Below are 27,243 nucleotides of genomic sequence, written 5' to 3' on the forward strand. Positions count from 1 at the left end.
ATAGAGAATAAATTGGAGAGCCCACTTGAAAAAATCATTTTGAATTCCACTATAGAAAGTTTACAAAACTGGACACGTGTTCCGCCATATAATATATTCCTCAAGCAGGATCTGATCAACTGCTTTTAGACTGAAACATTTTACATTCTATAAACACTATGATCTACGGTTCGATCAGATGATTAATTCTAGTCTAGATACACCTACCTAAAAAAACGTATAAAATTCTTTCCTAGGTAGTAAAAGCAGGTGAATAAATGTAGCAAAGCCCATTCACTAGTAAAATTAATGAATATTTCCTATAAATTATTGTAGAACGAGTAAGTATGATTATCTGGTACGAAACGGCAAGGCATTCAAATCAATTTGATCGTTCATTGAAAATTGGATATTTTTGTACTAATTGATTTCCATGCTTCCCAGAAGTTCAAGTTTCAAACCTTTTTCCTGGAAACGGAGAGTTTGGAACTCATGACCTCTGTAGAAGGTGAGTGTGTTCTTTTATACGTATTGTAAATTTTCTTCTAGTTTGAAACACAAACACAGTGTGAAACATCGGACATGAACCACATGATAATATATGAACTCCTGATCTGACATCAAACTTTTGTCTGTTATTTACATGTATAGCGTTTTAAGCGATAATAACTTGAGCCAGCATATTGAAAATAACGAAGACAAGAGTTTGGTGTCAGATATATCAGGAGTTTTCAAGTCGTCATGAGGTTTATGTCCGACGTCTACATGGGTAAAAGTGGAAAGACATTCAAAGCACGCATGAAACAACATACAGACAGTTTCCAGAATGGAAAAATGAATTCAACGTATGCTACTCAATTCAATCATGAATTGAAAACTACTTTTCAGAAGGAAGGTTCAAAATTCGACCTCCTGAAAAGTATAAAAATCAATAGGTATAAAAATTCCTAATATCTAATGAACGATCAAATTGCGTTGAATAGCTCCCCGGTACTTGATATTTTCTTACCAGATGATCGTGTTTTGTCGCCCTAGAATAATTAACATGTAATGTTTATCAGTTTATGAACCTGTTTTCACATAATTTTACCAGTGATTAAGTATTTCTACCTCTATTCACCTGCTTTTAACTGGTTTTACTAGTTAGGAAAGAATTGTAAATACTCTTTTCAGGTAGTTGTGTTTTTAGAATATGATATATTTCAATCTGAAAGTAGGTAGTGACCAGAATCCTGCGTTAAAAAAATATTGTATAACGAAACCCATGTTGCGGTTTTGTAAACCTTTCATAGTAATTATCAAAATAAATTTTCTTAGTGAGTTTTGATATGGATTTTGATCAAGTGTCGGCCAGTTTCATTCAATAGGTTGAATTAAGATCATTTTTGAAGTAGATATTTTTGAATCATACCAAAAAATCGATTTCGGAGATATGGGAAAAAATATATTTTTTTTCTTTTCTATTTCTGCTTTTTTCTTTTTCATTCACAATGAAGTCTGAAATCGCAGGAATGGAGTTTAGAAATGACTAAAAGAGGTTATTTCGATGCTCTACGAATGACAACCCTCGGAAAATTTCAAGAAATATACCAGTTAGGAACCTTTTAAACTGCGATTTCTAGCATGTGATAGACAATACTTGCGTTTTATATACTTAAACCAACTGAATGATTAATAAAACATGAATTACTTGCAAGGTATTGATATCGTTACCCTGTGAAATTTTCAATGGTGTTTTTTACGTCGCACAACTTCCAAAAGTTTAGAAAACACTTGAGCTTCAATGGAATTCATAGGTTATGAGACATTACAGATAATCTTGAAGAGATTTTTCATTGCTTCAGATAAAACACTGAAGATGAATGAAAACTACAAATCGATGTTGAGCTCTTTTTCAGAATGGATTTCTCTCAGAATTGAGATTGGTCGCTCCCCCTTCCTACTTGAACTCCGAGTGGAGGCGATTTCAAAGACATCATCATGCAGAGGTCATTTAAAAACCAGTGATTCTGAGTCATCGAAATCCATTAGTCCACAAGTTATAAGCATGGTAATAGAAGTCATTGAAAGAGTCAGAGACAACTTTCAAATCGCGTTTTCTTAAATCACTGGTTTGACACAATTTAAAATGGAGGATGGTCCGTTTGCACCATCTGCAAACTGAAATCGAAGTGCTAGAACCGAACCTAGTCTGTATTCACTCTATCATTGGTATAAAATTCGAAAATAGACAATTACGCAACGATCCATCTCAAAAGCGGTCGATGCGTGAATTGCGAAGATGATGTGCAGCGCGTGGAAGGAAGCATCAATATAACATCTGGAAGTCGAAAAGACGTAAACTTACTTTGAGGTCGAATAACGCTACTCTCAAGAGGTAAACTAGAGAACTCTCTTCGTTGGAAGTATCAGTACAAACTTCAACAGATTTGGTAGTCGGACCTGTCGAAGAAGAGAAAACGTGCTGCCCTAAACATGCTAGCCTCTTCGATCCTATCCTTTTTTTTTGGAGTAGTCAAGTGATGGAGAGAAACCGTACCAATACGATGTGAAGACTGGTTTAATGATGCACCTTCATAAGAGTTTGCATCCTGAATTGTTCGTTTCACAGTTAAACATTCCACGGCAACTGGAGGCCATAAACTTTCGAATTTGGAGTATTTCCATATTGAAATAGTTCTGGCATAAGCCTGTAAAGTCGTTAAGAGTTCAAATCCTCTCCTGTGTTCAGTCTGTTACCATGAAAAAGTAGGGATCGAAGCATCTCTCTTTAAGGCAGTTGCTCGAGCGATTGATGTACTTGGTTTGGTACTGCAAGATGTGACTATTGAGGACCTCAGCTCATCAAAGCAACTGACCTTCGCTTTCCTCAGGTCAAGCGAGCTCAAGTCGAAAATTGTGAGGTTCGTCATGGCCTGCAAGAACGGTGTCTTCAACACCTTGATATCAGTTGTTCAAAGCATCTCGCTTTGACATCAATGCTGGTGTTCCGTAGGAATGTATATTGTTTTCAACCCTGGTTCTATCATACATCAACAATATCTATAAAAAGACAAAAACCCAGTATTTAGCTTTGTTGGTTTTTGGCGAAAATAATTTGTTTTGAATAGAACTGGCCAATACTTGATGAAAATCCATATTAAAAAACTAATCAATACAATAAACTGTATTGATTAGTTTAATAATGTTTTATATCTCAATGAGTAGTTGGACAAAAAATTAAGCTTGTCAAAGTGGTGAAAACAAGTATAATTCAATACTACGAAAGCCTAAGAAGTTTTCTCTAAGGAGGTGAGTGTGGCGGGACCAGACATTATACTGTCAGGGCAAATAATTCCGATAGCTGCTTCGATTGATTTGTTGGGTGTCAAACTGCATACCAATATGTCTTGACATAACCTTCTTGGTGGTATAGCAAAGTCAGCTTCTTAAAAACTGGGAACTTCATTTCGAATCAGAAAGTTGCACATATTTAAGCAACTTTCAATGCTTTATGAAACTCAAATTAGACTTCCTTTGAAATATTGCTCACATATATGGAACTTTGCCCCTAAGCAAACTCCGAAATGGCTAGATTATTTTCAGAAGAGAGCCATCCGCCTGATTCGTGACCCAAATGTCAAAAGAAACCCCTATAGCCTGGAACATCGAAGGAAGGTTGGTGACCTGTCTCTATAGATACTCTCATGGAAAGTAGGTATCCAATTGACTTATCCCGCTTGGTTCTATTCAGAACAGAATATGTTAGAAGTACGCGACAGAATATAGCTGCTCATCGCTTTGAGGTTCAATTATACACACCTCGAACCACATTTTTCAAGTACTCTTTCATTTGGAGAACGGCGTCCTTATGGAATGAACTTCCTAAAGCAGTTTCTGTAAATGAATACAAAAAGACCAATTCAAATTCATTGGAAGCGCTTTGAAGATTTTCCTGTAGGGCTTGTGTCACTTTTGGAATTATGCTGTCGCGAAATATAGAACGTCTCATGCTATTATGCTTGGTCTTCGACTTGATTTGCCATCGAAATCCATCAACACAAAACCAATTTTGATAGAGCACTCATCAGAGTGATTATGAGCTAATCTGGGAATATAATTATAAGCTCAGGAAAGGAAAAAAAAAAACTAGTCTTTGTACCCCTGAAGATACCAATCACTGTTATTAACGAAACGTTGAAAAAATAACGAAAATCAACGATGGTCAAATACTCCGAAAAACAAAAAAAATCATTTCAATGTTTCATAGAATTTCGAAAAGTTGTTTTTCCCAAATTCATGTCTTTCATCAATTTAGAGCGCAATCCACATGCATGTGTACAACCGTGCGAACTAGTCATTAACAGGCAAATAATTAAGGACGTTCCGCAAAGAGGTGGAATTGCCAGTTGACATATCAATACTGGGTTTCTGTAAAAGTGAAAACGGATTACTATAGCGAATTGTATGGAAAAACATCTTAAGAGAAATCACACGGCATTAGGTATCCTTTTAATTACATGTGCTTTCGTAGCTAATTATATTCATCGATTTTTTCATTTTATTCTAATGGAATAGGTGTTGCATTGAAAAGAATCACACAAAATGGAAGTTGTCCAAGATTTTAGTTGAAAATGTATGTTGTAGATATTCAAAAATCAATCCAAAATAGTTAGATACGATTAATATAGTTCATAAATGTTTAGGCTTTCCACTACTCCATCTTTATACAAAAAAAAAGAAAACAGTCAATTTAAAAAAAAATACTCTTTGCAAAGATTCGTAAATCATGCAAGGAAATCACTTTTAGACACAAACTGGAAGAGAAAAAAACTTTCTCGAAACAGCTATACTTCTATATGAACACTGAATTATAAAAAAAACATATTTCTCAATTCAGTTTGTATTCCAAACATTCTTTATAGAATTGAAACATATTTCATTCACAGGATTACTACACAATATAGTGAATGGAAGAGATAAAATTTTAGTAACATGGAACAATGTCATCCTCACTGGTGGACATCATTAAACTTCTTCTCTATCAAGAGTAGGGTATACAAAACCTCGACCTTCGTAGTGATTATTTTCAATACCTCCTGCATTGAAATTATTTGATTACGTTTTTTTGAATTACCAAGAAATAAACCGTATCATTCATTAGATTTCCACTGTAGTGCAGGGAATTTCTGTAATCTAATAGTTTTGGGATACTTTTCACAGTTTCATCATTTCTGTGAGAGACAAAATTACTAACATTTTAGAAATATTGTATTACCTCAACTATTAGGATCCATGGGGTTTACAGTAAAGGATTTCATTTTCAAAAATCTTGAAAGAGGAACTGATACCTAATTTCCACATTAGGAAGCACATTTGACAGAGGGAAATAATGAAATTATATTTAGCCATTCAGTGAACTTTTCGAATTCTCAAATCTATTGATTTCCAAGTATTCCAAGAGATTGAGTATCAAACTTTTTTTTTCTAAATGTGATACATTATAGTTGTGGTTGAACCCATGCATCCTGATAAAGGATTGTTTTCAAATGTGGAATTGATCTTCAGATTCGAAGAACTACTTCTATGTTCTTCTATTCTATGTAAACTAATTCTTCACGTTTGGCCAATATGAAGAACACTGAAATTTTGTCTTCATTGTTTTGAGTGATTTTGTTCTAGTTATTATTTTTTGTTCTGTTAGCCACGTCCAAGTCAATCTTTTTCAAAACACGAGCGATGTTATTAGTAGGTTCACCAAAGTATGTCAATATCTTTTGACGATTATTATCGTTTCTTGAAGTCGGATAGACCTGGAGAATGGCTTGCTCTTCTAGTTTGGAATGGAGTCAATAAGAAAATAAATTGCTGTAAATAACTGTCATTACTGTTTCATCAGTTGAACAAATTAAACATTCAAAGCAAGCTTCTGCTGAGACATTTTCAAGAACTGCTTAATATATATGTGATATATTGATGGCTATCCAGTGATGTGCTCTGTTTGATTTTTGAAGAATCATTTAGAATGATGTGAAATAAATATTTAATTTATATATTTAATCAAGAGTAATATGCAGGTGATGCATGGAATGATCCAAATATCCTGAATTTTTCATTTCATTGCATGAAAAAGTTTTACAGAGTAAGAGAATTTCGAGTTTCTTTGTGCAAACTTTCATTTCAATCCATTCAAATTGAAATATACTGATTGATCCAATTCAAAATGTAATTGAAACATTATTTATTCCGTTTGGAAAAATTCTACAATCATGACTTAAATTATCCATCTTGAATCATATAAGATATCAGTTCACCAGTTTAAGAACCATTCAAAGAAATATCTTTGGATCTAGAACACTTGGTACACCACTGTGCAATGAATATAATAACAAAGACCTTACTTTTATACAGAGAAAAATCTTTATAATTTTAATAACCGCTACACATATTCCAATTATGGAACCAATTAAATCAAGATAGCGTTACTAATGTAAAAAAATGAGTGTTTCCTTTCATACTCCACTTATTTTCTAAGTGATCGCCTGTTTTTGCACTCTCCCAATTTAAATGTATATGAGAAAAACTCAAGAATTCATTCGTCAAGAATGTTTATTAAATGTTGGCATGTCAGGATAACAATTATTCATCACACAATATATATCAGAATACCGTTTCTAGTAAGTATAATAACTATATATATAATTATTTCACATTGCATTATCCATAAAATTATAACCTAAATATTTCGACCCTAGAGGATTATTTCGAATTTTCATAACTATTTCACGAATTTTATGTCAAAATTAGCTTTCATATAAATATATTTTTCAGTGATTATATAAACTTCCGAGTTAATTATGTTTATATCACTTTTTGCGATGAGTTGACCCGCCATCGCAAAGTCTTCTCCGGTTCAGACCAAACTTTTCGATAAACATACCATTTCATATGTAGTGCGAGGAGTTAATAATGTAATTTTTACAAAGGAAACATACTACTCAAACTGATTCGCAAACAATGGCAGTGATACCCTTCTTAGGTCAAAAGTTTTGGACACTATATTTATTCAGATTATTTTGTTGATAAACTGTCAAATCTAGTTTGATACTGATTGGAACCTTTGATGTAGTAATCAATATTAATGGAGTTATATCCCAACAACAAACCGTTATTTTTAACACCTCGAGACGTGTTTCAATTGCTAATTGATCATCTTCAAGAGGAAGATCAAACTACAAATCATAATTTTCCTAATCCAGTAATATTCATTTGTCAAACCTAGGTCTACCAGATACATTAAATCGTATATAAACGATCGCCATTTAATTGTCAAATATAATTAGGCTCTATTCCAGGACCTCTGTAATTCCCAACTCTATAAATGACGTTCCATATTATGTGTTTACTTGTCATGTTTACCTGCGACACAGCATAATCCAGAAACCTGCTCGGATTCAAATCTCAATTGAAGTGTTTATACAAAATATTTTTCAATTGATACATTTTTTCTGTCGGTCGATAGCCGGTCGGTTCAACGTGAGTGCTTTGTTCACTCACTCAAATCGACCGCCGTGTTGGTCGGTGGTTAATGCCCCAGGCTGAACGATAGATTTTCACTTGCTATCGTCCAACCCGTGTTAGGATTCGCACGTTAAAAAGTAGGACCTAGTTAGTCCTTAGCTCGCACAAGTTTCGATTTCTGAGGGTTGTCGTTAGTAGGGGTGCGACAACTGGTTTTTAGGTTGAGTTAGCTTGTTAAATTTAAAATGTATTTTACTGTGACTTTCTCTTTAATATACGTTTGTGTTTCTCAAAAAGACTTTAACCTTTGGTTTCCAATAAATCTTCTTCATTAAAAAAAGACCTCTTGGCTGTGCCGGACCTCTTGACTGTGTTGGATAAGAAAATCGCATATTGCAAAATTCAAAAAACCCATCATGGTAAAATATTCCTATTCAGGTTCCCCATTATACAACACAATTACTCCATTGACAATGTTATTTTAGTCACAAATAGTTTTTTTATGATACGTTAGCTCAACGTCCTGATAGTTGTATCGCGAATGCTTCATTCGTCTGACTTATTTAGGTAGATTTATTCATTCATAAATTTATTCACAATAAGTATATTGAGTTTTATTGTAATACGAGGCTTCGATTAGCGTCTCGAACTTATTTTCACAGTTTCAGCTGTTTTAGCATGTTGTTTTTCAACGTGCTGGATATTATAGATAAAAATCCTCAGCTGATGCAATACGTGGAAGTCTTCTACAATCCCGATGCCTCTCGTCAAGATATCGAAGTAGCTGGAGAGCGAATTATGCTGGCCTTGTACGGTCAATTCGATACTAATTCAACATCAGGCCAGTGTCGTGTTTCTCGATTTTTAAATATGATTGCGAAATCAAAGACTGCGATCAACTTAGCAACTTTACCTCCAACAACAATAGCAACACATTTACACTCATTTAGGACGTATTACCAAGTTCAGTTTTGGATTGGTAATTATAATTTGAATCCGGAAGATTGGGGTTGGATCAAATCTGAAACAATGTTCCTGCCGATAAAAACAACGGAAAAACTGGCGCCTGACGACTTACTTGAGCTGGTTAATTGTGCCTGCATAAAAGAGTGTAATAATCGATGTGGATGTGAAAAAACTGAGCTTCCTTGCTCATCTTTATGCAAAAATTGTAAAGGTGAAACATGTTCTAACAGTACAAGGCCATCACTTGATGATGACAATGATGATACTGATATCATGATCGGTCGATTAAATGCTATCGATAGTAATCCCGATGGAAATGAAGACGACCTTAATGATTATTAAGATTTTACAGTAGGAGTTCAAGAATACTGTGAACCGATACTTGAAGAAGTCGAAGAGGTGGAGGTTAGAAGAACATCACGACAAGAAAATACAGAAGAAACCACAGATGATGAGCGACCGCCACTAAAACGATCTAAAAGATTACAAAAAAAAATAATAAAAATTATAAAAAAACGTTTAACTGTACTAAACATGATTTGATAAATTTTAAAAATTACTTTCAGTATGTTTTTGATTTAGTAAATTCCCTGAAAACTTGAAATTTTATTTTTTCAATAAATAACGATCAATAATCAAATAAATAATAGGATTACAACTTTAGTGAAAGGTTTAAATTGTTAATAAATTCATAATGAACAAAAAAGACTTGAAGCATATTTGTCATAACTGCAATAGTTTAAAATTTATTATAATTATAAAAGCGAAGGAGCGAATGAAAAAGACAAGTATCAAGGTATCACAATGTTAAAAGTTTTATAAAAAATAGAATAAAAAAAAAACACATAGTTACTTTTATTATAGAACAAAGTATTGAAAAAAAAATATATAAAAAAAATTTGTTTGTAAGATTTTTTTTTAAATAAACAATTAAAAAAAGAATGAAAAAAAAGTGTTTTCAAAACCTTAAAGAACAATAGAATTTATGATTTAAAAAAAACGGTTCCTTAATTTTAATATTTAGTTGCAAAAAACGATTGCTAATTAACAAATGCATTTTTTAACAACAAAGACATTTTTTAAGAAACCGTTTTTTTCTTAAAATCATGATTTTTTTCAATTAACATATTGCAAAAAAAAATTTCGAATTGCTTATGTATGTATTTGTTTATAATAAATTTATCAACAATAGCTGTAAAAAATATATTATTAATTAGTTTTCAGCCATGAGACATTGAAACAATAAAAAATTAAAAAAAAAATGTTGTAATGTATTTTTTATAAAATTATAATTTTCAATTGTTAATAAAAAAATAGAAAATAACGATTTTTTTATTTTGGAAACGGTAATCTATTTTTTTGCCTATTAAGGATAACTTCGCCAAAGGAAAAAATGCCAGGGTTTTAGTTTAATAATTATAGGGATATTTATATTAACTTTCGATTCAGAAAAAGTTATTGATTAACAAATTTATAATTACCGTTAAAATTGGGATAAAAATGTTTTGACTGCGGATTATGTTTTATTGATGTATCCCAACATCACATGAATTTTTTCATTCCTTAATATCTATATTTAATATGTTTAAATAATGTTTTTTGTTTTCATGTCAGAATGAAGAAAGGCGCGCGGAAGCCAGACTACCCGCTTTTGGCTCTATTTTCAGGGCTCTGTAAAAATTATAAATAATAGAGATACAGTTTCGGGAGTCGGGACTTTTTTTACGCAAATTCATTGATCTTTTCAAATCTTTTTTCAAATTTCCAAAATTTTGAAAATTTTCCGAGATATCAAGAAAAAACTAAAGCCCCATTTTTTTTCACTTAATTGTTTATAACTTTTGTAATTTTTATCGGCGCGTTGTCGGATCTTTCCTTAAAATTTCTAGGCAAAAATACGAATCGAATGACACCTTGGTCGTAATTTTTGGGCAGAGCTGAAAAATGTCACCAAAAAGAGCTGAATCGAGTACATGTGAACCAGACTATTGAGCGATATTCCGTTATCAAAATCAGTGGATCAAAAAATTTGCATCAAAGTTTTTATAAAAAATGGAATGAAGTGCTCAATAACATTCGGAATGTTAACAGTGGCATACGGTGATTGTACTGTGACTCAGAAAAATGTTTACAAGTCGTACAAGCTTTTGACAAAAGGTCGAGAAGATGTAAATGACGTCGCTCGCCCTGAGCGTCCCAGCACACCAACAACCGATGAAAATGTGAAAGAAAAGAAAGACACTTATGGAGAATCGTCGCATCACTATCAAAGAAGTTGCTGAGGATTTCGGCAAATCGTTAAGCTCATACCATGCAATTTTTTCGTTCCAAAATTACTGACGTTTTACCAAAAAACCGTCGCATGAGCATCGCTCAGGAATTGTTGAATGACATCAATGGCGATCCTAAATTGCCTAAGAGGGTCCTCAATCGTCGAAAAACGCTATCTTTTTATAGGTCTTCAATCTTCAATCTTGGAAAAAGAGAAACATCACAGGGCTGTTTCGAGCTGTTTGGCCACTCGTCAGTGCAAGGTAGTGTCTATCATCAACATCAAGTCGATGATTTCCGATAAATGAAAATCGAATTCCTTCGGATGATTTGATTTATAGCCAGTCTTCAAGTATGCCCACTGACTATATGTAATCTTTCCAGAAGTAGTCCCAAAAAGTAAAGAGAAAGTAGAAATACGAAGACCTAACGATGCCTATGACATATGAGATGAGATGACCTATGAGAGACCTATGAGAAAAAGTCTACCGGAATCAAATCGCACGCTCTCGGTGGCCATTTCACATCACCTCCACGTGAGATAACCACGCCCTCAAATATTTTGTGCATAATATCCAATGTGGCATGAGCTGTGTGGCACGTAGCGCCTTCCTGTTGAAAACACATATCGTTGGTGTCCAGATCATTCAATTCATCCCAAAAAAAGTTGGTTACCATAGAACTATAGTGCTCGCCGCTGACAGTGATAGCCTGACCAATATCTTTCTCAAAGAAATATAAACCGATAACAGCACCTGCCCAAAATCCACACCAATCAGTGATTTTTTCGGGATGCATTGGACGCTCTTAGATCTCGTGCGGATTGGTATCGTCCCAAATATGATAATTTTCTTTGTTCACGTATCCATTCATCCAGAAATGGCCTCATCGCTGAATATGACTTTTCGATGAAAATTGGGGTTGGTTGCCAACTGCTCCAGATCACATTAAGCGAACATACGTCGTTGTCTATGATCTTTTACCTCCAGTTTTTTACGGGTGCAATCTCAAGTCACGACGCAAAATCCGTCAAACTGTGGTTTGCGAAAAGACGAGTTCTTGTGAGCGACGCGAAATCGACTGCCTAGGATTATCCTGCACACTCTCACAGACAGCGATGATGTTTGGGTGTTGGTCGATCGTTCACTGAGCCAGGGAATCAAATTTATCCACCACATTACTAATATTCCTCTTGGTAGGACGCTTATAGCGACCGTAAAATAGGCGAAGCGCGCGGTACGTTGCCCGAACAGAACACCTATTTTGATAAAATAATTTTATCATTTGCACATGTTGTTGAATGCTATATTCGTCCATGGTGATTTGGCAAAACAGACTGAATAAATGGCAACTAATTTGAGAGATGTGAGAGTTCGTGAGTCCCTGATGACAGACCCTATAGATTATTCAACGATAAAGAAAATCGCAACTTACCTTTCTGTGTTCATTGCAGAATCTCGTAACCATTTCTGACAACTGCTGTGCTCGCGCCGTATGTAAATTCAGCCTTCCTTGGGGCCCGTCCAAGATGACACTCGATGGTCGAGGAGCACTGCATGATGATATTTCTGGGAGAGCAAATGACTTAAGAACTTGCAACTGGTTTTGTTCCCTTCTGGCCAAGTGGATACCCCAATGGGATACTGCTACGAATTGGATTTCAGACAACTAAAAAAAAAACACATAATAATGGCTGCACTGTGTCAATCACACTTTATTATACAGTAAGCTAACAGTAATTGGTTTTCGAAGACATTCCTTAAAACGGATTCAATCATATTTATCTGAACGTCAACAATACGTTAGTGTTCCGACTATTACGGAAAAAATATTACGAAAAAAATCTTACGAAAAAATCTCAGTAAATCCGATCATATTTCTTTCACTATGGGTGTCCCACAAGGATCTGTTTTGAAGCCCGTTTTATTTTCACTATATATGAATAACATAACATCTAGATTGCATCAGTACACTTCACAATTTATGCAGATGACACTTCAATTATGATATCTAACAAAGCAAATGCAGCTTCAGAAACACAATCTAAAAATATATTATCGAATCTTTATGAATGGTTCTGCAGGAATTTTCTTCATCTTATGCAGAAAAAACACATGCAGTACACTTTTATAAAAAACAAAAACAGGTAGCTAATATAGACATCAACATTGTCAATCATCATGTGTGAAATTTTTTCGTCTTTATGTCGATGAGTGTCTTGACTGGAGAAGACAACACTGTGAGGCAGTTGTTTCAAATATAAATTCTGTGATTTATATGCTTCGTAATCTCAAATGGGTTATTAATCATGACCAGTTCACTATGCTGTATTTTGTTAAGGCAGAATCCTGCTTGAGATATGGCATTGTCTTCTAGGCAATGTCATCAAAAGTTAATGATGTTTTCAACTTCAAGAAAAAATTGATTTGTTGTGTATCGAGTACAACCAGTTGCGAGAATCATTTTGATTCTCACAACATGGCAGAGTTAAGAAAAATCTTAACTCTGCCATGTCCGTTCATTTTTGAAATCAGTTTATTTGTATAAGTACTGCAATTTAAAACATTTTGAAACAAATGCTCAAATGCATTCACTCAATACAAAACAATATAATGATTTACATACACCTTTTTTTAAAAAAAATTGCCCTTTCCAATTCTCCAGGATTTTCAATAAATTACCATTGATATGAAATCTATTCCTGAACTGAAATTCTGCAGATGAATATTTTTTGCACTGATTTCAGACTTTACAGATATATGTATTATTTTTACTTTTAAGACATTGACTAATCCTATACAAATTATTTTGTCATAAAGGAAATAAAGAAAAAATTGAGATCGATAATATGATGATTTGAATCAGATTATTTTTTATTTTTAAATAAGTTTTTATAAATCAACGAGATACACCTCAGTACAAAAAAAAAGTGCAACAACTCATAAGTTGTGATGAAAACTGATAACTACACATCAACTTCTCAATTCACTGAATGGAAAAAGTCAAATAACCAAAATCTGTAACCAAATATACAAAGAAGATGAATGCGGCAGTTATTTAATATTTTCGAAGTTCCTTTGAAAGGGGTAAGAGGTTCAGAATCTATCGTAGTCTAAAAGTCATTAGTGGATATTTGCAATGTTCCAGAAATTTTGGGAAATCAATTCATAAAACCACTTTCTGTAGTGGAAGCAGATTCGACTAACTTGAATCAATACATATAGTAAAGTGTAACTGATCGCTGGCTATTTGTCAGTTTACTTGTGCGTTTGTTCACGCTAATCTCAAAAACAGCTCAACCAATTTTGGTGCAATTTTCACTCATGTGTTATGACAAGCTTCTCCATCATTCATTGGTAAATGAAAAAGTTATGTCAGTTCAAGGAATCACGTCAAATATTTGAAAATATACCTATTTACCTAGATACCTAAATGCTGTTCAAATTAGGCTAAAATTTCAATTGATTATATTCAGTTTGTGAAATGACATTCTCATGAATCAAAAATTAATGGAAACTCTTAAAAAATTTCGGATACCCCAAAAACGAATTTCACGCCAAAAAACCGCTCGCAACCGCTATACAAAATATATTCAAATGATTGGTTAATTTTCTTTATGAAATGTTTATTTTTCAATTTCAACTGTAGGAGTTTCTGATTAACTTTGAATTTTGTTGAAGGTCACACGAAATCAGATGGTACTGAAAATTTTTATAGGAATGTACCATTGAGAATGTACTATGAAAAATCTAAATTAGAGAATGCTGATGACCATATTATAAATGACGTACATGTGAGTATATCTGTATGCATCAGAAACTGAGCAACAATTCATTGTTAGGGTAGTTCACTTCCAAGAAAATTATCGTTTGTTATTTTCGGCTCACTGAGTATATCTCCACAATTCATTGTGGAAGAAAACATTGAATAATCGACGATTGTTTTAATGATTTATCTTAATTTACTGCCTAACGCTATTTGTTCCATTATATCAAGCAAATATGCTTGACAGGAATTTTCATCACTTCAACCACTTGAAGCCTTTCAAACCATGTTTTACAGATTTCAGTTACAAAGAAGAAGAGCTATTCCGGAAGTGTAATTACTCTATTTTGAAAAAATTAGAAGGTAACCCTCATTCTATAATATAATAAGGTCTCCACACTTGTTGAATGTATTGCTGACTCAAATGAATTTAGTGAACGAATTTCTTAAAATTATATTTGGAGCAGTTGTTCATATGAAGGTGGAAAACCTTTAATTACTCACTTGGGCTGCGCCAGAGACTGCAAAAAGCCTCGTAAAGTAAAGAGGCCAGGTCCTGGCCAGCTCTATCACGTTCCTCTTGATATTAGCCCTATGAGAATTATTGTAATTGTCGGCGGTTACTCCGTATCCCGATAACATGTTGACACCTGCCCTCTTCTCGTTTTGACTCAACCTTATACAGGGCGTCAAACCATAAACGTCACCTACGATTTGGCAGAAAATCAAGTGCATTGCATTCAGCGGTCCCAACGATTCAGAGGGTGAAAATACTTCTTTTCGCACTCTTAGGAGCCAGGACACTCTGTTGTATGTGACGCACGCGGAAGTTCCTAGAGGAAGCAGCCTAGATATTGTCTTGGGGGATTCTGCTTTTTGTGGCGGTTGCGGTGATGATTGAGGAGGGACTGGAGACTTCGGAGGTGGTGTTTGGATTGGTCTCATGAACTCTGGCCATTCTTGAACTGAAACAAAAACGTCAAAAATTCTTTGTAAAAATCATATTGGTTCATTAACGAATAACAGAATGAACTCAAATAAACAATAGGTTTCACGAAAAATAAGTTTGTTCCTTCATAACATGTTTGAGAAGGTTGAATTCGAGTTGAGTTCGAGGTTGATTGAAAAAAAATCATACGCAAAGAGGTCCTAACTGTTTCATCTTTCAATATATAAGGTTCTGAAGTGTCAAGAATCAAATATTTTTCATAACTTTGATATGACACTAGATGTTTTTGTGAAACGTAGAAGCCACTTTTATGTACCGCTTTACAACATTTTTTCTTGCCAGTGGCGTCCGTGCAAGATTTGCACTGAATCATTTCAAAGAGGAAAGTGATACGTTACTGATTTTTATTAAAATAAAAATAATTTTTAAATCGACATTCCATTCTAAATCAATCCGGTCCTTTGATTTTTTTGTAAGAGGTGAAATTTTCACATCACCATCTATCACAAAACAAAGTGCCTCTCCCGTGACTGTTTGTCTGTGTACTGAACGCGATGAACTCAAACATTACTATGATATATGTTGAGTAAAACTCGGAAATTTCGGAAATAAAACTGTTAAAACAGATATACAAATAGATAGGGAAACAAAGAATATAATTGATTAAATAGGGAATACAAATATATGTTTTCATTCTTCTGAATGACTGATATGGATCTCAGAATTCCCTCTAACGCTAGCACCACCGTGCTTCCCTTCTGAACCTGCTTATTTACATATCCTCAACAACAAAATTAGCAAAAAATAATCCCAGGAAAGCACGAAACACTTCAGTATTGACAGCTTACTGGCCTTATCTGTGAAAAATCTAAACTGAGGTAAGTAGGTTAGGTCAAAAATGAGTCTATTCGACCATCCACTGCAATCCGCATGGGTCTATTGTGGCTCACACCTATTCACACTCGAAGAAATAAACCCAGCTTCCTAACGAAGCCGATTTGTTTATTTGGTGAGTTATTTTTCAAGTCAGATGGTAAGAGTGCGGCTCTGCCAAACTCTGAAAACCTGATTCGGTCCATAGCAATAGGCATAGCAGCTGTTCCATCGTTTTCCAAACAGAAGCGACACACGCTGTCTTCCGACTGTCCGAGTCTCTGCATATAATAAATCAGACGACAGTGGCATGTGAGAAGGCCTGTTAGATATCGTTGTTCATCCCTACTGTAGTCCAATAACTGTTTGGTTTAAAGCTTCGAAGGGTGAATGAACGCCTTGGAGGGAGCCAATTCTGGAAGATTTTGGCAGAAGTCCATGGGGGAAGTAATACTTATCCGCTAGATTCCGTCAGAGTTGTAATTCAAACGATAGAATAGAATTTATATTCGTCTTACCTTCTGTTCTTTCAGTTTTGTCAGTCATTTGCGTGGATGCCACGGAATGTTTCTTCTCCCTTTCCTTAGCGCTCTTATTGAACATATGCGTTTTGAAAGTGGGCCTTTCGGTAACGTCGTGGCGCATTACCTCTTTCCGAACATTCTTGCTCTTCTCGAATCTCCTTTCCTCCCTATCCCACATCTCCGCCATATGTCTTGGATCGACAGAGGTATTTGTTGTTGTCTCACCCAAGTCCCAACTGTCCCTTCTATCATCACGCTTATCCATTTCTTTTCCCCATCCCACCCCATCGTCTGTCGTATCTTGAGTCATGCTACTTTGGACGTCCCAATTAGCACTGAAGGAGTTTCGTTTGGAGCTTTGGGTAACTCGGTTCTGATGGACACCGAATGTGTCTCTGTCTTGTCTTTGAGCCATGAAAGATGATTCTCTGATCGGTTCTACTGGGGGCGGGGGTTGGTTCGGGCGCACGACAGGGGGTGGCGGTGCAGGGCCTGGAGGAGCAGGTGGCAGGGAACTTGGTCCGATTGGAGGAGGGGGAGGACCAGGTTTCCAATTGGAGCTTGCCCAACTCTGGGTCGTTGGAGATTTATTGCCGTTGCGAGAAATCTGGAAAAATGCGAAATGATAATGAAATGTATTTAAATGATTCAGAAATATCATTTGATAACAGTTCATAGACAAAAATTATTTATTATGATTTTTCCAGTTCCAACAGGCAACCATACAGTTTTTTAAACACTATATAAACACTTAATAAAATTTTACTTTAATATGTCATATTTGATCTCGATCAAGTATCGGCCAATTCCGTCACATATAGAAAAGAAGTATTCAACTGAGAAAGTGAAAATGCATATATATTCACATCATGATAGTGAAAGCTACTAGCAGGCTGATTCAAATTATTTCGTTTCTTCAATAAAAAAAAGTTATGGATTGCGCATTTGATTTGGGTCAGCCTCATTCCATGGGGTGCCTTATTCGATATAATTGGCAACAAGTGGTTTGTGAATGCTGGGCGATGGATACATATGGATACTCCCAAATATGAGTACACTCGAAAAGAATGTAAAACATTTAATTCAGCACCATATATCGAAAAATGTATGTATACAATGCTGACGTAGGTACTAGATCTGCAACTCATAATTTGTTGTCTTTCAACTCAATCAATTGTTAGAATAGCACAAAAAGTAATTCTGGTTACATTAGATTTATTCTTTCCAATATTTTTGACACTTATTCAAACATTTTTTTCCAGAAACAGTGCTCAAAATGTATTTTGCTGAATATTTGAAGTATTGTAGATAGTATGATCATTGTTACAATAGTAGCCTTTTCGAAAATGTGCAGCAAGATCAGTGATCTACAACGGAATTTTAAATTATGTCTATTATTTACCACTAAGGATTATGTAAAAATATTAAATTTAATTCTATATTTCATTCCGAATGAAATTGAACTGTGGATGAGAATATTTCAAAACTCACACGTGGATAATTATCTGGACTCGATTTTCCACTGTTGTTCCGAGAGTCATCACCCCATATTCCAGCAAGTTGCTGTTCCAACATCATTTTTCTGGTATCTTCCAGTTTATTGACCACCCGCGCTGGTTTATCCACATTACTACTTGTAGATCTCACAGAGTGATTGGCCGTCACCAGTTCCAGTCTCTGCCTCATTTCTGAGCTGAGTTTCAACTTTCCCACACTTCCAGGGGACGGTCTGGAAGCTCCAATTTCAAAGGCGCGTTTAGAGTTTTTACTAAGCCTTTCATTTTCTCGCACCATCGGTTCGAATTCTATCTCCTCCCATTCTGCAGCCGGTTGTTCAGATTTATTGAAGTTTCCACTACTGTGACCACTATGGCCATTAGTATTTGTCAACGATTGATCCTTAGCAGGGGTGACTTTTCGTTGGTGCTGTCTCATTTTGAAATGCATGAAGTCTTCTCCAGTTTCTTGATTTGTTCCGTCGTTTGGAGGTGGCCAGCGCCATTTTCCAATTCTCACGGTCTTAGCGCGACCATAAGGATCCATGAACGGACGTACTTCGCTAGGGTCAGTACCATCTAGTGGTGGGGGCATTGGTGGAGGTGGAGGCGGAGGAGGTACGCCATTCCTACTTATAACACTCATATTTGATTCAGAGCTAGCTTTGCGTGACTTGAATTCCTGCGAGCTTGGAGAACTACTCTTTCTATAACTGTTCGAAGATTTGAAACTAGATTTTCTATTTGGGTGCGGCTGGCTAGATTGATGTATTTGAGCTTTCACCGTTGTCTGCACCGTTTCCGTTATTTTCGTTTCACTGGAAACTCCAGGATTCTGCTGAGTCAACAACTGCTGTAGGGCTTGATTTTGTGCCAATAGTTGTTGCTGAATTTGAATATTTTGTGCCATAGCAGACTGCAAAAAGGCCCGCTGCAAATTTTGTTGATAGGCAGCAATGTCTGTACCATTTTGAGGCATTCCTACTCCTGGCATGTTGAACACTGGCATGAAACCGTCCTGTGTAGGACTCAACATCGGCATCATAAGCTGCGCTGGGTTCACAATAGGAGCTGTAATTGGAGGGTAGGTGTAACTAGAGGTACCAGCAGAATTTTGAGTTGTGCCTCCGCCTTTGATACTGTCAACCAAATTGTGCTTCTCAGTCAGGTTTTTCAAACTGTCGTTGATGAAGATTGGTCTGAATAGGTCGCTAATATAGTCATCTACATTACCATTCGTTTTAGTTCCGGATGGAATTTGAAGTTTCTGTGATGTGAGATTTTCTACTTCTTTATCTAGCATCGCACTACTTTGACTATCGTTTCTAGATCTGTGACCACCACCTTTAATTTTATCTACAATATCATTTACACTCGACATTTCTATCTTGGTGTGTTGCAAGCCTTCTAATATATCATCGATGAATTCATCTAGGTCGTCGATACTATCTTCATCCGAATCATGAACATCTTTAGGTCCACCACCTTTTATACTTGCTGCTAATGACCTAGCATCACTCAACTCATCCAGGTTACCATCTAAAACGGGACTGAAAAGTTCATCTAAAAATTGGTCTACATCAGAAGCCTGACTTGGTACCCTCACTCTCCTGACGTGACTTGCCAAACTTGGAGCTTCACTAGTGTCGGACATAGCTGAACTTCTGACTCCTCCGAATTCGGATTTTTCAATATGAGCCCTGCTGGAGTGGGAGCCAGGAGGTGCTTTTTTGCCAGCGTACGATGACTTGATATATCTTGGACCACCCCTGTGTGACGTACCCACACTGGAAACATCAGGATATTCAAATTCAATTTCAGGTTTGGGCATATAAGTTTGGTTGCTCATTACTGGTTTGATTGGAGCTAATTGTTCAACTGAGTGATACCTTTCGTTGAGTCTAGAGGACTGACTGAGTCCCAAATCAGCTAAAGGTGTAGGCTCAGGTTCGTTCAGTAAGTTATCCAAACTTCTTGAACGTGCTTTCTCTATTTCAAAATACCTCTCGTTCAGTGCTGAATTCCGTGACAAAGCTTCGTGTGAAGTTTTTCTAGGACCTGGGGAACTAGTTGCTATAGGCGATTCCCTTTGTGGTGACCTAGTGTATTCATGTGTATCTCTCGAAGACTTTCTCGAACTGTGTCTGGAAGTTTGAATGTGAACTGGCGACTGTCTTATCATGTCTCTTTCTCTGAGAAGTTCTCTATCTCTAGCCGATTCCCTCTCTCTAGCCAATTCCCTTTCTCTGGCCAATTCTCTGTCTCCAGCCAATTCTCTGTCTCTGGCTATTTCTCTGTCTCTAGCCATTTCTCTATCTCTGGCGATTTCCCTTTCTCTAGCTGTTTCCCTATCCCTTGCCATTTCTCTTTCCAGAATCATCTCCCTGGAAACTTTGCGACTGACGTTAATAGGCGGTTCAGGTGGTGGAACTTGTGGTCTGCTAGGTGAGGGCATAACATGATGATCCACTTCAATTTGAGAAAGTCGTTTGGTACCAGCTTTGATCCTGGTGGATTTGGATCCCGGGAAGGATGGACATAATTCTAGTTCAGAAACCAAATCCATTATGTAATCTGCACCATTGCCTTCTCCTATCACTCCTGAGTCATCAAGGACAACCGTCCATCCATCAGAGGTTACGCCAAGGGAAGAAATTGCTAATGATGCAGCCTGAAATGAGAGTAAGAATTATTACAAATATATTGTGAAATTAGAATGGTGTGATTGAGTTTTAATATTTCTGAAGTCTTGAGAATTATAATAATTGATAATAAATAATAACAATAAATTCCAACTAAATGAAATTTGTTAATTTTTTCAGATCGAACATATATTGCGTATACGACGACATCAAGCAATTGGATCACTAGAAACTGAAATTTCATTAAATGATAAAAAAAGTCTGCAAATTGAGCTAGAAAATACAAGTATTTCAAACTATTCAAGAACTTTTTTGGCAGAACAAGACTCAAAAACAGAAAGAAGATGAAAAGTAGATCCTCTTGAGAAAATGTTATTATTATTATCATTTGCGTATGGATAAATTATTGTATTCTAAATTCTGTGAAAGGATTTATTTAAGTTTTTTCATCATTGAATTAGTATTATAACGCTGTTTCAAATACTTACTTCTTCACAAGTCGTCCAAGAATCGACATTTACTGTTGACAAAGTTTGATCTGACATGGTCAAAGTTAAAGCAGTATTAGTACGCTGTCGAATACTTCTCCACTCTAATAAACTCGGAGGAAATATTCTTGAATGAGGAGCTTTTTGAATACTTCTTGTCAGTTTTCGCTGGAGAGTTTCTTTCAGATTTGATGGAGCATAGTCTGTTATGAACTTTAGTAGGTACCTGAATGATAAACAAAATATATTCAGAAATATAATAATAACAATAAGTACATCGCGTATTTTTTGTTGAATAAACTTGGCTATTTTGAAATTATAAAATTTTGTGTGATAGAGACTATATTAATTGAATATTTTGTATAGTTTTATATCTGAACAACACAGTTATTACTCAATATCCAAATATTCACTAAATTAATCATTCGAGATTTCAACACATTTTCAATAATTTTTCCAAACAAATTCAAAAGAGCGATTGGATGATAATTTGAAAAATTTTTTCGTTCAACTCCTTCATAAATTGATTCAAGTATAGATTTTTTTCAGTACATTTTTCAATGCATTTATTGATAATTATTGATAAAGGAAGACTAATCAGACCAACGATTTCTTTGAGGTTTTCAGGGGTAGTTCGATCTCCACCAGGAGCTGTATATTCATTTTTGAAGATATTTATTTTATGTCTTCTTCTGAAGTAGGCTTCAAGAAGACAGATTCACAAGAAGATGGAAATTTGTTCAGTCTGACTTTGATTTACTAAAACTAGACAATATCTGAGAAAAAGTAATCAAATCCATTTGTCAATCAAATCCTTTTCATGTTAGTTGTTGTATGTTAGTGTAAAACCGTTTGGAGATTTTATCTCTTTGGTACATTAATTACATTGTTTATTACCATTTATATTATTATCAATTGCATTCCAAATTTTTTTTATGATTAGGTTTAAATTGTTCATTCGATTTTTCTCTTTTCATATTTTCACAACAAATTTCAATTTCATCTTTAGTATTTCTATTATATTATAATCTACATAATCAATCACCCGGTATGACTGAATAATATGTTCAATTTTATTATGGACTCCATATTCAGAGCTAAACGTCAATGCTTCAAACTTACTTGTGAAGTGAAGGACTTGGCTGGAAACAACTCAAACAATGCGCCATGAGTTGCCAGATTCGTTCAGAATTCTCGTTTTTCCAAGTTTGATTGCACAACTGAACCAGCAATTCGTCTCTCAGTCCCTTCGATGCCAAACCTTTATATATAATATAATCAGCAAGAGTCCTTTCTCTTTTACCCGTGAGCTGGGTATCGTTTGACCAACGCAAAATAAGTTTGAAAAGGGCAACGGCATCTTGAAAATCTTCATCCCTGGCTGCTGCCTTAGAAAGGAAAGGAGTTGTTATCGGCTCTTTCTTCATCTGCAAGTCTGCTCCTTTGAAGTACACTGAACAAAATTTAGCGAATTCGTACTGGTGCAAGTCGTTTGGAAGACTAAGAGGTGGAGGTGACCCAATAACTCCCCCCAAAACTTTCATGAGGTTCTTCTCACTATGTGAGGGTGTGTATCCATCTAGTTTTGAGAAAATAAAGGCGAGTTCCGCGGGAATGTCCAAGTGGTTGACAGTGGCCTTTGTTGCAACCTTCGCTACCGATTTTTGAGCTTGTGCTTGAAGCTGAGCTTCTCTGGCCGCTCTTTGTTTCGCACGTTCCTTCGCTACCTTCTCTGCTTCGACTCGTCGTCTAAACTCGGCCTTTCTTTGTATGAATCGCTTTCGCTCCAATCTACCTCTGTACACTGCTTGAGCTTTCACTATTCCTCTTCGAACTTTATCGTATTGTTCCCGTTGTCTGTAGCCTTTCCAGTGTTTCTGAATGGTCACAGCGCTCCTCTTCAGTCGTCTGTATTCTCTTCGCGCCAAAAATCCACGGACGTTCTTTTGTATGACCACTGCGGCTCCTTTGAGAGATTCTCCTCGTTTCACTTCTAACTGACGTTCTAAACTCTCGCGAAGGAATACCCTGGTTGCTCCTAGTTGAAAGTCTGGCCCCTCTGAAATTTCATTATTTAATATGTATGAGGATTGTGATAGTGAAAGTACACAATAAATAAAGCAATTGCGAATTTCAGATGTGCTTGTTAAAAGTTACATTACCTGTTCCTGTATCTGGCATTTGCTCCAAAATGGCTCTGCATAGGTCTCTGTAAGGAGCACCTCTTGGAATTCTAGTTAACAGATAACTGAAAAAGAAATTGGTAAGTTAAATAAGATTTGAATATGATAAGGCTAATTCGTGTCTGTTACATAATTAGACGGAGGAATTGGTGTGTTAAACGAAAGTGGAAGTATTGTTTCATATTTAATTAATGATAAAATTTATAAGTCGTAAATATTAATGTATGGAGATGTGTTATATGGTTTCTGTAGATCGGTAGGCGGAATGTTTTTTATCGAGTAAGTAATCTTCCTTTCAGTAGTGGAAGTAGTAGTATTTAATATAATTTATTAATAAAATGCATCCAGTGTTACCCGAAGGTTTTTATTACATGTTTATTTTCTTTCAGATATGCTAACCATATCTGAAACATTCAAGAAACACTTTATTGTGTGATTTTTACTGAATCGTCTTACAAAAACGCAACACGTGTTTCGCTATACAAAAGCTTCTTCAGGCGTGTCTTTACTGTTTAGTGAAAACCTCGCAATAAAGTTTTTCTTCAATACGTTATCGATTTTCATCAAGTACCTGCCGATTTCGTCACATATCAGTTGGACGCATTAACGTAGGTATTTATTACATTGGAACGGAAAAGTTCACATATTTTTCGAATTAACTTATCTGATATCAGATATTGTTGAAATTAAATTTCACGTTATTTTCGTTTCAAATTATAATTTGCTTGATCAGAAATCATTTGAAATTGTTTTCCATTCAACCCCTAGTTTATAAAAACGCAAAGTAACGAGGTAAGGTAAGGTAAGAAAGTTGAAGCATTGAGAAAACACACTTGCCTACTAGATAAAAAGTAAGGTAAGGTAACGTTGGTAAGGCAAGGTAACGCAAGGTAACAAGTTGGCTATTTTCAACTTTCTACGTTGCGTTCTTACCTCCGACCAATCAGAAAGCGCCATACCATGAACTTTGAAGGATATATCCGAATGGTGTAAAGGTAATGTCACCAGATAAACTTAAACGTCGCATTGTGAAATTTGATTTCTTTTGATGGATGTTTCCTTTACTATATAAAGTATTACACTTTTCAGTTTCAATTGAGCTCCATATATTCAAATGATATTTTTATTACTTTGTCGATAGACTAATTAACTTTGATCTTTAAATAACATTTTTTATTCTACCAATTGTTTTTTTTTACATTCCCATGAACAAAAAATATTGTATCTACTTTCTAGGTTGGTGGCAAGTAAATAAATATTACATGAGGAAGTCAAATTCTTATTGTCACAAAATAATCAAAACAAAACTGCAGTACCTATCACAAAAAAATAGTAATTTTTGTGACAGCTTCCACAATATCTTCTTCCCATTTTCTTTTTTTTCAATTTGAATAAGTGTTTTTGAAAGATTTGCGTAGTTTTACACCTTCGGAATTTTCTATCACTTCAACTTCTAACCGAGAGCCTTCATTTTCATGGGCTCCACTAGCATGGTAATCAACAATATTGAGGAGGTGATCCCAAGTTGTTTCGTCGTTTTTAATTACACTTCTGCTACTCGATGCACAGCTCATTTGCGAAATACTGCCTGTATTGGGTATATTACTTTCGGTCCTACAAAAAAATAAACTTCAAAATTACAATTCTGATCAGTATTCAATATACATATACTTACATTCTTTTGGGTTGTATGTGGTCATCCAAAAATAACATTGCCCTGAATAAAGGCCATTCTCTCCTAACAGTTGCTTCGGTAACAGACTTTCCGCACTGAGCCACTTCTTTTTTTTTGGTATATCTGTCTCTCAAAACTTTATATCGCCTTTGACATTGCTACTCTGGTTGCTCTACTATTTTGGCAATCACCTGCCATGACTTCTCCTTCATTGATTTGTTTTAAACATTTTTATTTTTTTTATCATAAATTATTGGGTATTGTTCTATTAATGATATAAAATATGCGTCTTCTATAATATTATAGAAACGATAGTTATAATAGGGGAGCCCAAGCGGGGATTTCGGGATTTACTGAAGCGCGGCAGATTAATATACAGGGGGATACCTTGTACCCGGATAAGTACCTCCACCAAATATGAGCCCCATATATGAGGCCGCCCGTGAAGGATAAAGGATCAGATTAGTAAAAAAAAGATATCATCAGAAATTCTCGAGAAATTAGGTAGGGTGAGTTAATTACATGCTAAAAAGTGTATATTCCAGTAATCTGACAATTTGAGTGTGACGTAAAGAAAGGGGAGGGCAGCAAAGTTGTAAAAAAACGTCATTTCGACATTCTCGAGCGCAGCTAATTTTTTTTTATTTTGAAGAAAATAATTCAAGGATATCGAAAAATATATAATCTGACGAATTCCGCAAGCCAAAATAGCAAAAATTCGTCGAGAAAGTTTAATACGTGCAGCTGCGTGATGCCTATATTTCTCTCTCCGCGTTTCTATTCCTTTTTCACTTTTTCTCTATCTATTACTCTCTCACTCCGTCTCCACTCTGAATTCTGTTGCCATGACGCCATCACAGCTGATCACAGAGACTCGTTCGTGATGAAGATGATGATTAATGAATCAATTAATTGAGGGATGTAGCCGTTACTACGTGGTAGGAAATCATAATGAAAAAAAGAGAAATGAAACTTTCCATGTTTTTTACCACTTTCATTTGTAACTAACACTTTCTATGTTTTTTACCACTTTTATTTGTAACTAACGTTACTGCAGTTTTGTCCTATAAGGACATTTTCAAACTTATATATTGTATAAGTAACTGCAGTAACGTTTGTTACAAATAAAAGTGGTAAAAAACATAGAAAGTTTCCTTTCTCTTTTTTTCATTAATTAATCAATTGATTATAAAAAATTAAATTTTTTTGATCATTTTTTCAATTATTATTTTATAAATACAAGTATTCTACTTAAAAAACATACACTTATTTATTCGCATGCTATTTCCTGAGCTGTCCAATTAATTAAGTTCAATGATCAAAAAAAAATTAAAAAAATATTTTTTTGTCAGATTAGGCGAATACCTCTAGATAATCGTCAGATTTTGAGACAGCACATCTAAACCATAAAGATGAACCATATATATCTTGATCTGACGCGCTTGAGTATTTCAAAATGACGATTTTTTTGCACATTATAATAATGGCCGCGAGTTTGCGTCAGATCGAAATCGTCAGATTATTGAATGAGAGCTTCAGAGTCCTTAGAAAATCTGACGCGCTCGATTATTTTTTTTTTCATTTTTAACCCTTACGTACAACCACCCACATCATGCCAACGATCAGATTAACATACCAACATTATTAAAAATACGTAGGACATTGATGGTATCAATATCTGACGCGCTCGAGTATGTCCATGCAACAGTTTTTTTACATATTTAATAATCTGTAGCAGGTGTCCCCGACCGATGAAAAAGTATATATTATATAACATTTTTTCTTCTTATCATCTAAGCTTTGCAACCTAATAGGTCTCTATGACGCTCGGGTAAATCCCCATTTTGCATCGTGGGCTCCACTGCTATTATTATTTATTCCATATGAATGATTGCTGCTGTCAAGATTATGGAAATGGATGTCAATAAGTCA

General features: G+C 35.2%; 1 protein-coding gene across 2 annotated transcripts in view; it reads right to left on the reverse strand.

Annotated features, from left to right (window-relative positions):
- Positions 1–27,243, reverse strand: part of Myo10A (unconventional myosin 10A) — a 184,391-nt gene that overhangs the window by 39,785 nt on the left and 117,363 nt on the right. For both annotated transcript variants that reach the window (XM_074179939.1, XM_074179940.1), the window contains exons 11-17: positions 23,616–23,701; positions 22,576–23,512; positions 21,454–21,679; positions 18,319–20,994; positions 16,822–17,434; positions 14,986–15,446; positions 12,151–12,384 (exon numbers count right to left, since the gene is read on the reverse strand). In XM_074179939.1, coding sequence (XP_074036040.1) covers positions 12,151–12,384; positions 14,986–15,446; positions 16,822–17,434; positions 18,319–20,994; positions 21,454–21,679; positions 22,576–23,512; positions 23,616–23,701 — 5,233 coding nt within the window. The remainder of the gene's footprint in view (positions 1–12,150; positions 12,385–14,985; positions 15,447–16,821; positions 17,435–18,318; positions 20,995–21,453; positions 21,680–22,575; positions 23,513–23,615; positions 23,702–27,243) is intronic.

This window comes from Leptinotarsa decemlineata, unplaced genomic scaffold (assembly GCF_025532065.1).
Source record: "Leptinotarsa decemlineata unplaced genomic scaffold, Ldec_3_MD MMD2_tig00026282_RagTag_RagTag, whole genome shotgun sequence".
In the NCBI taxonomy this organism is placed as follows: domain Eukaryota; kingdom Metazoa; phylum Arthropoda; class Insecta; order Coleoptera; family Chrysomelidae; genus Leptinotarsa; species Leptinotarsa decemlineata.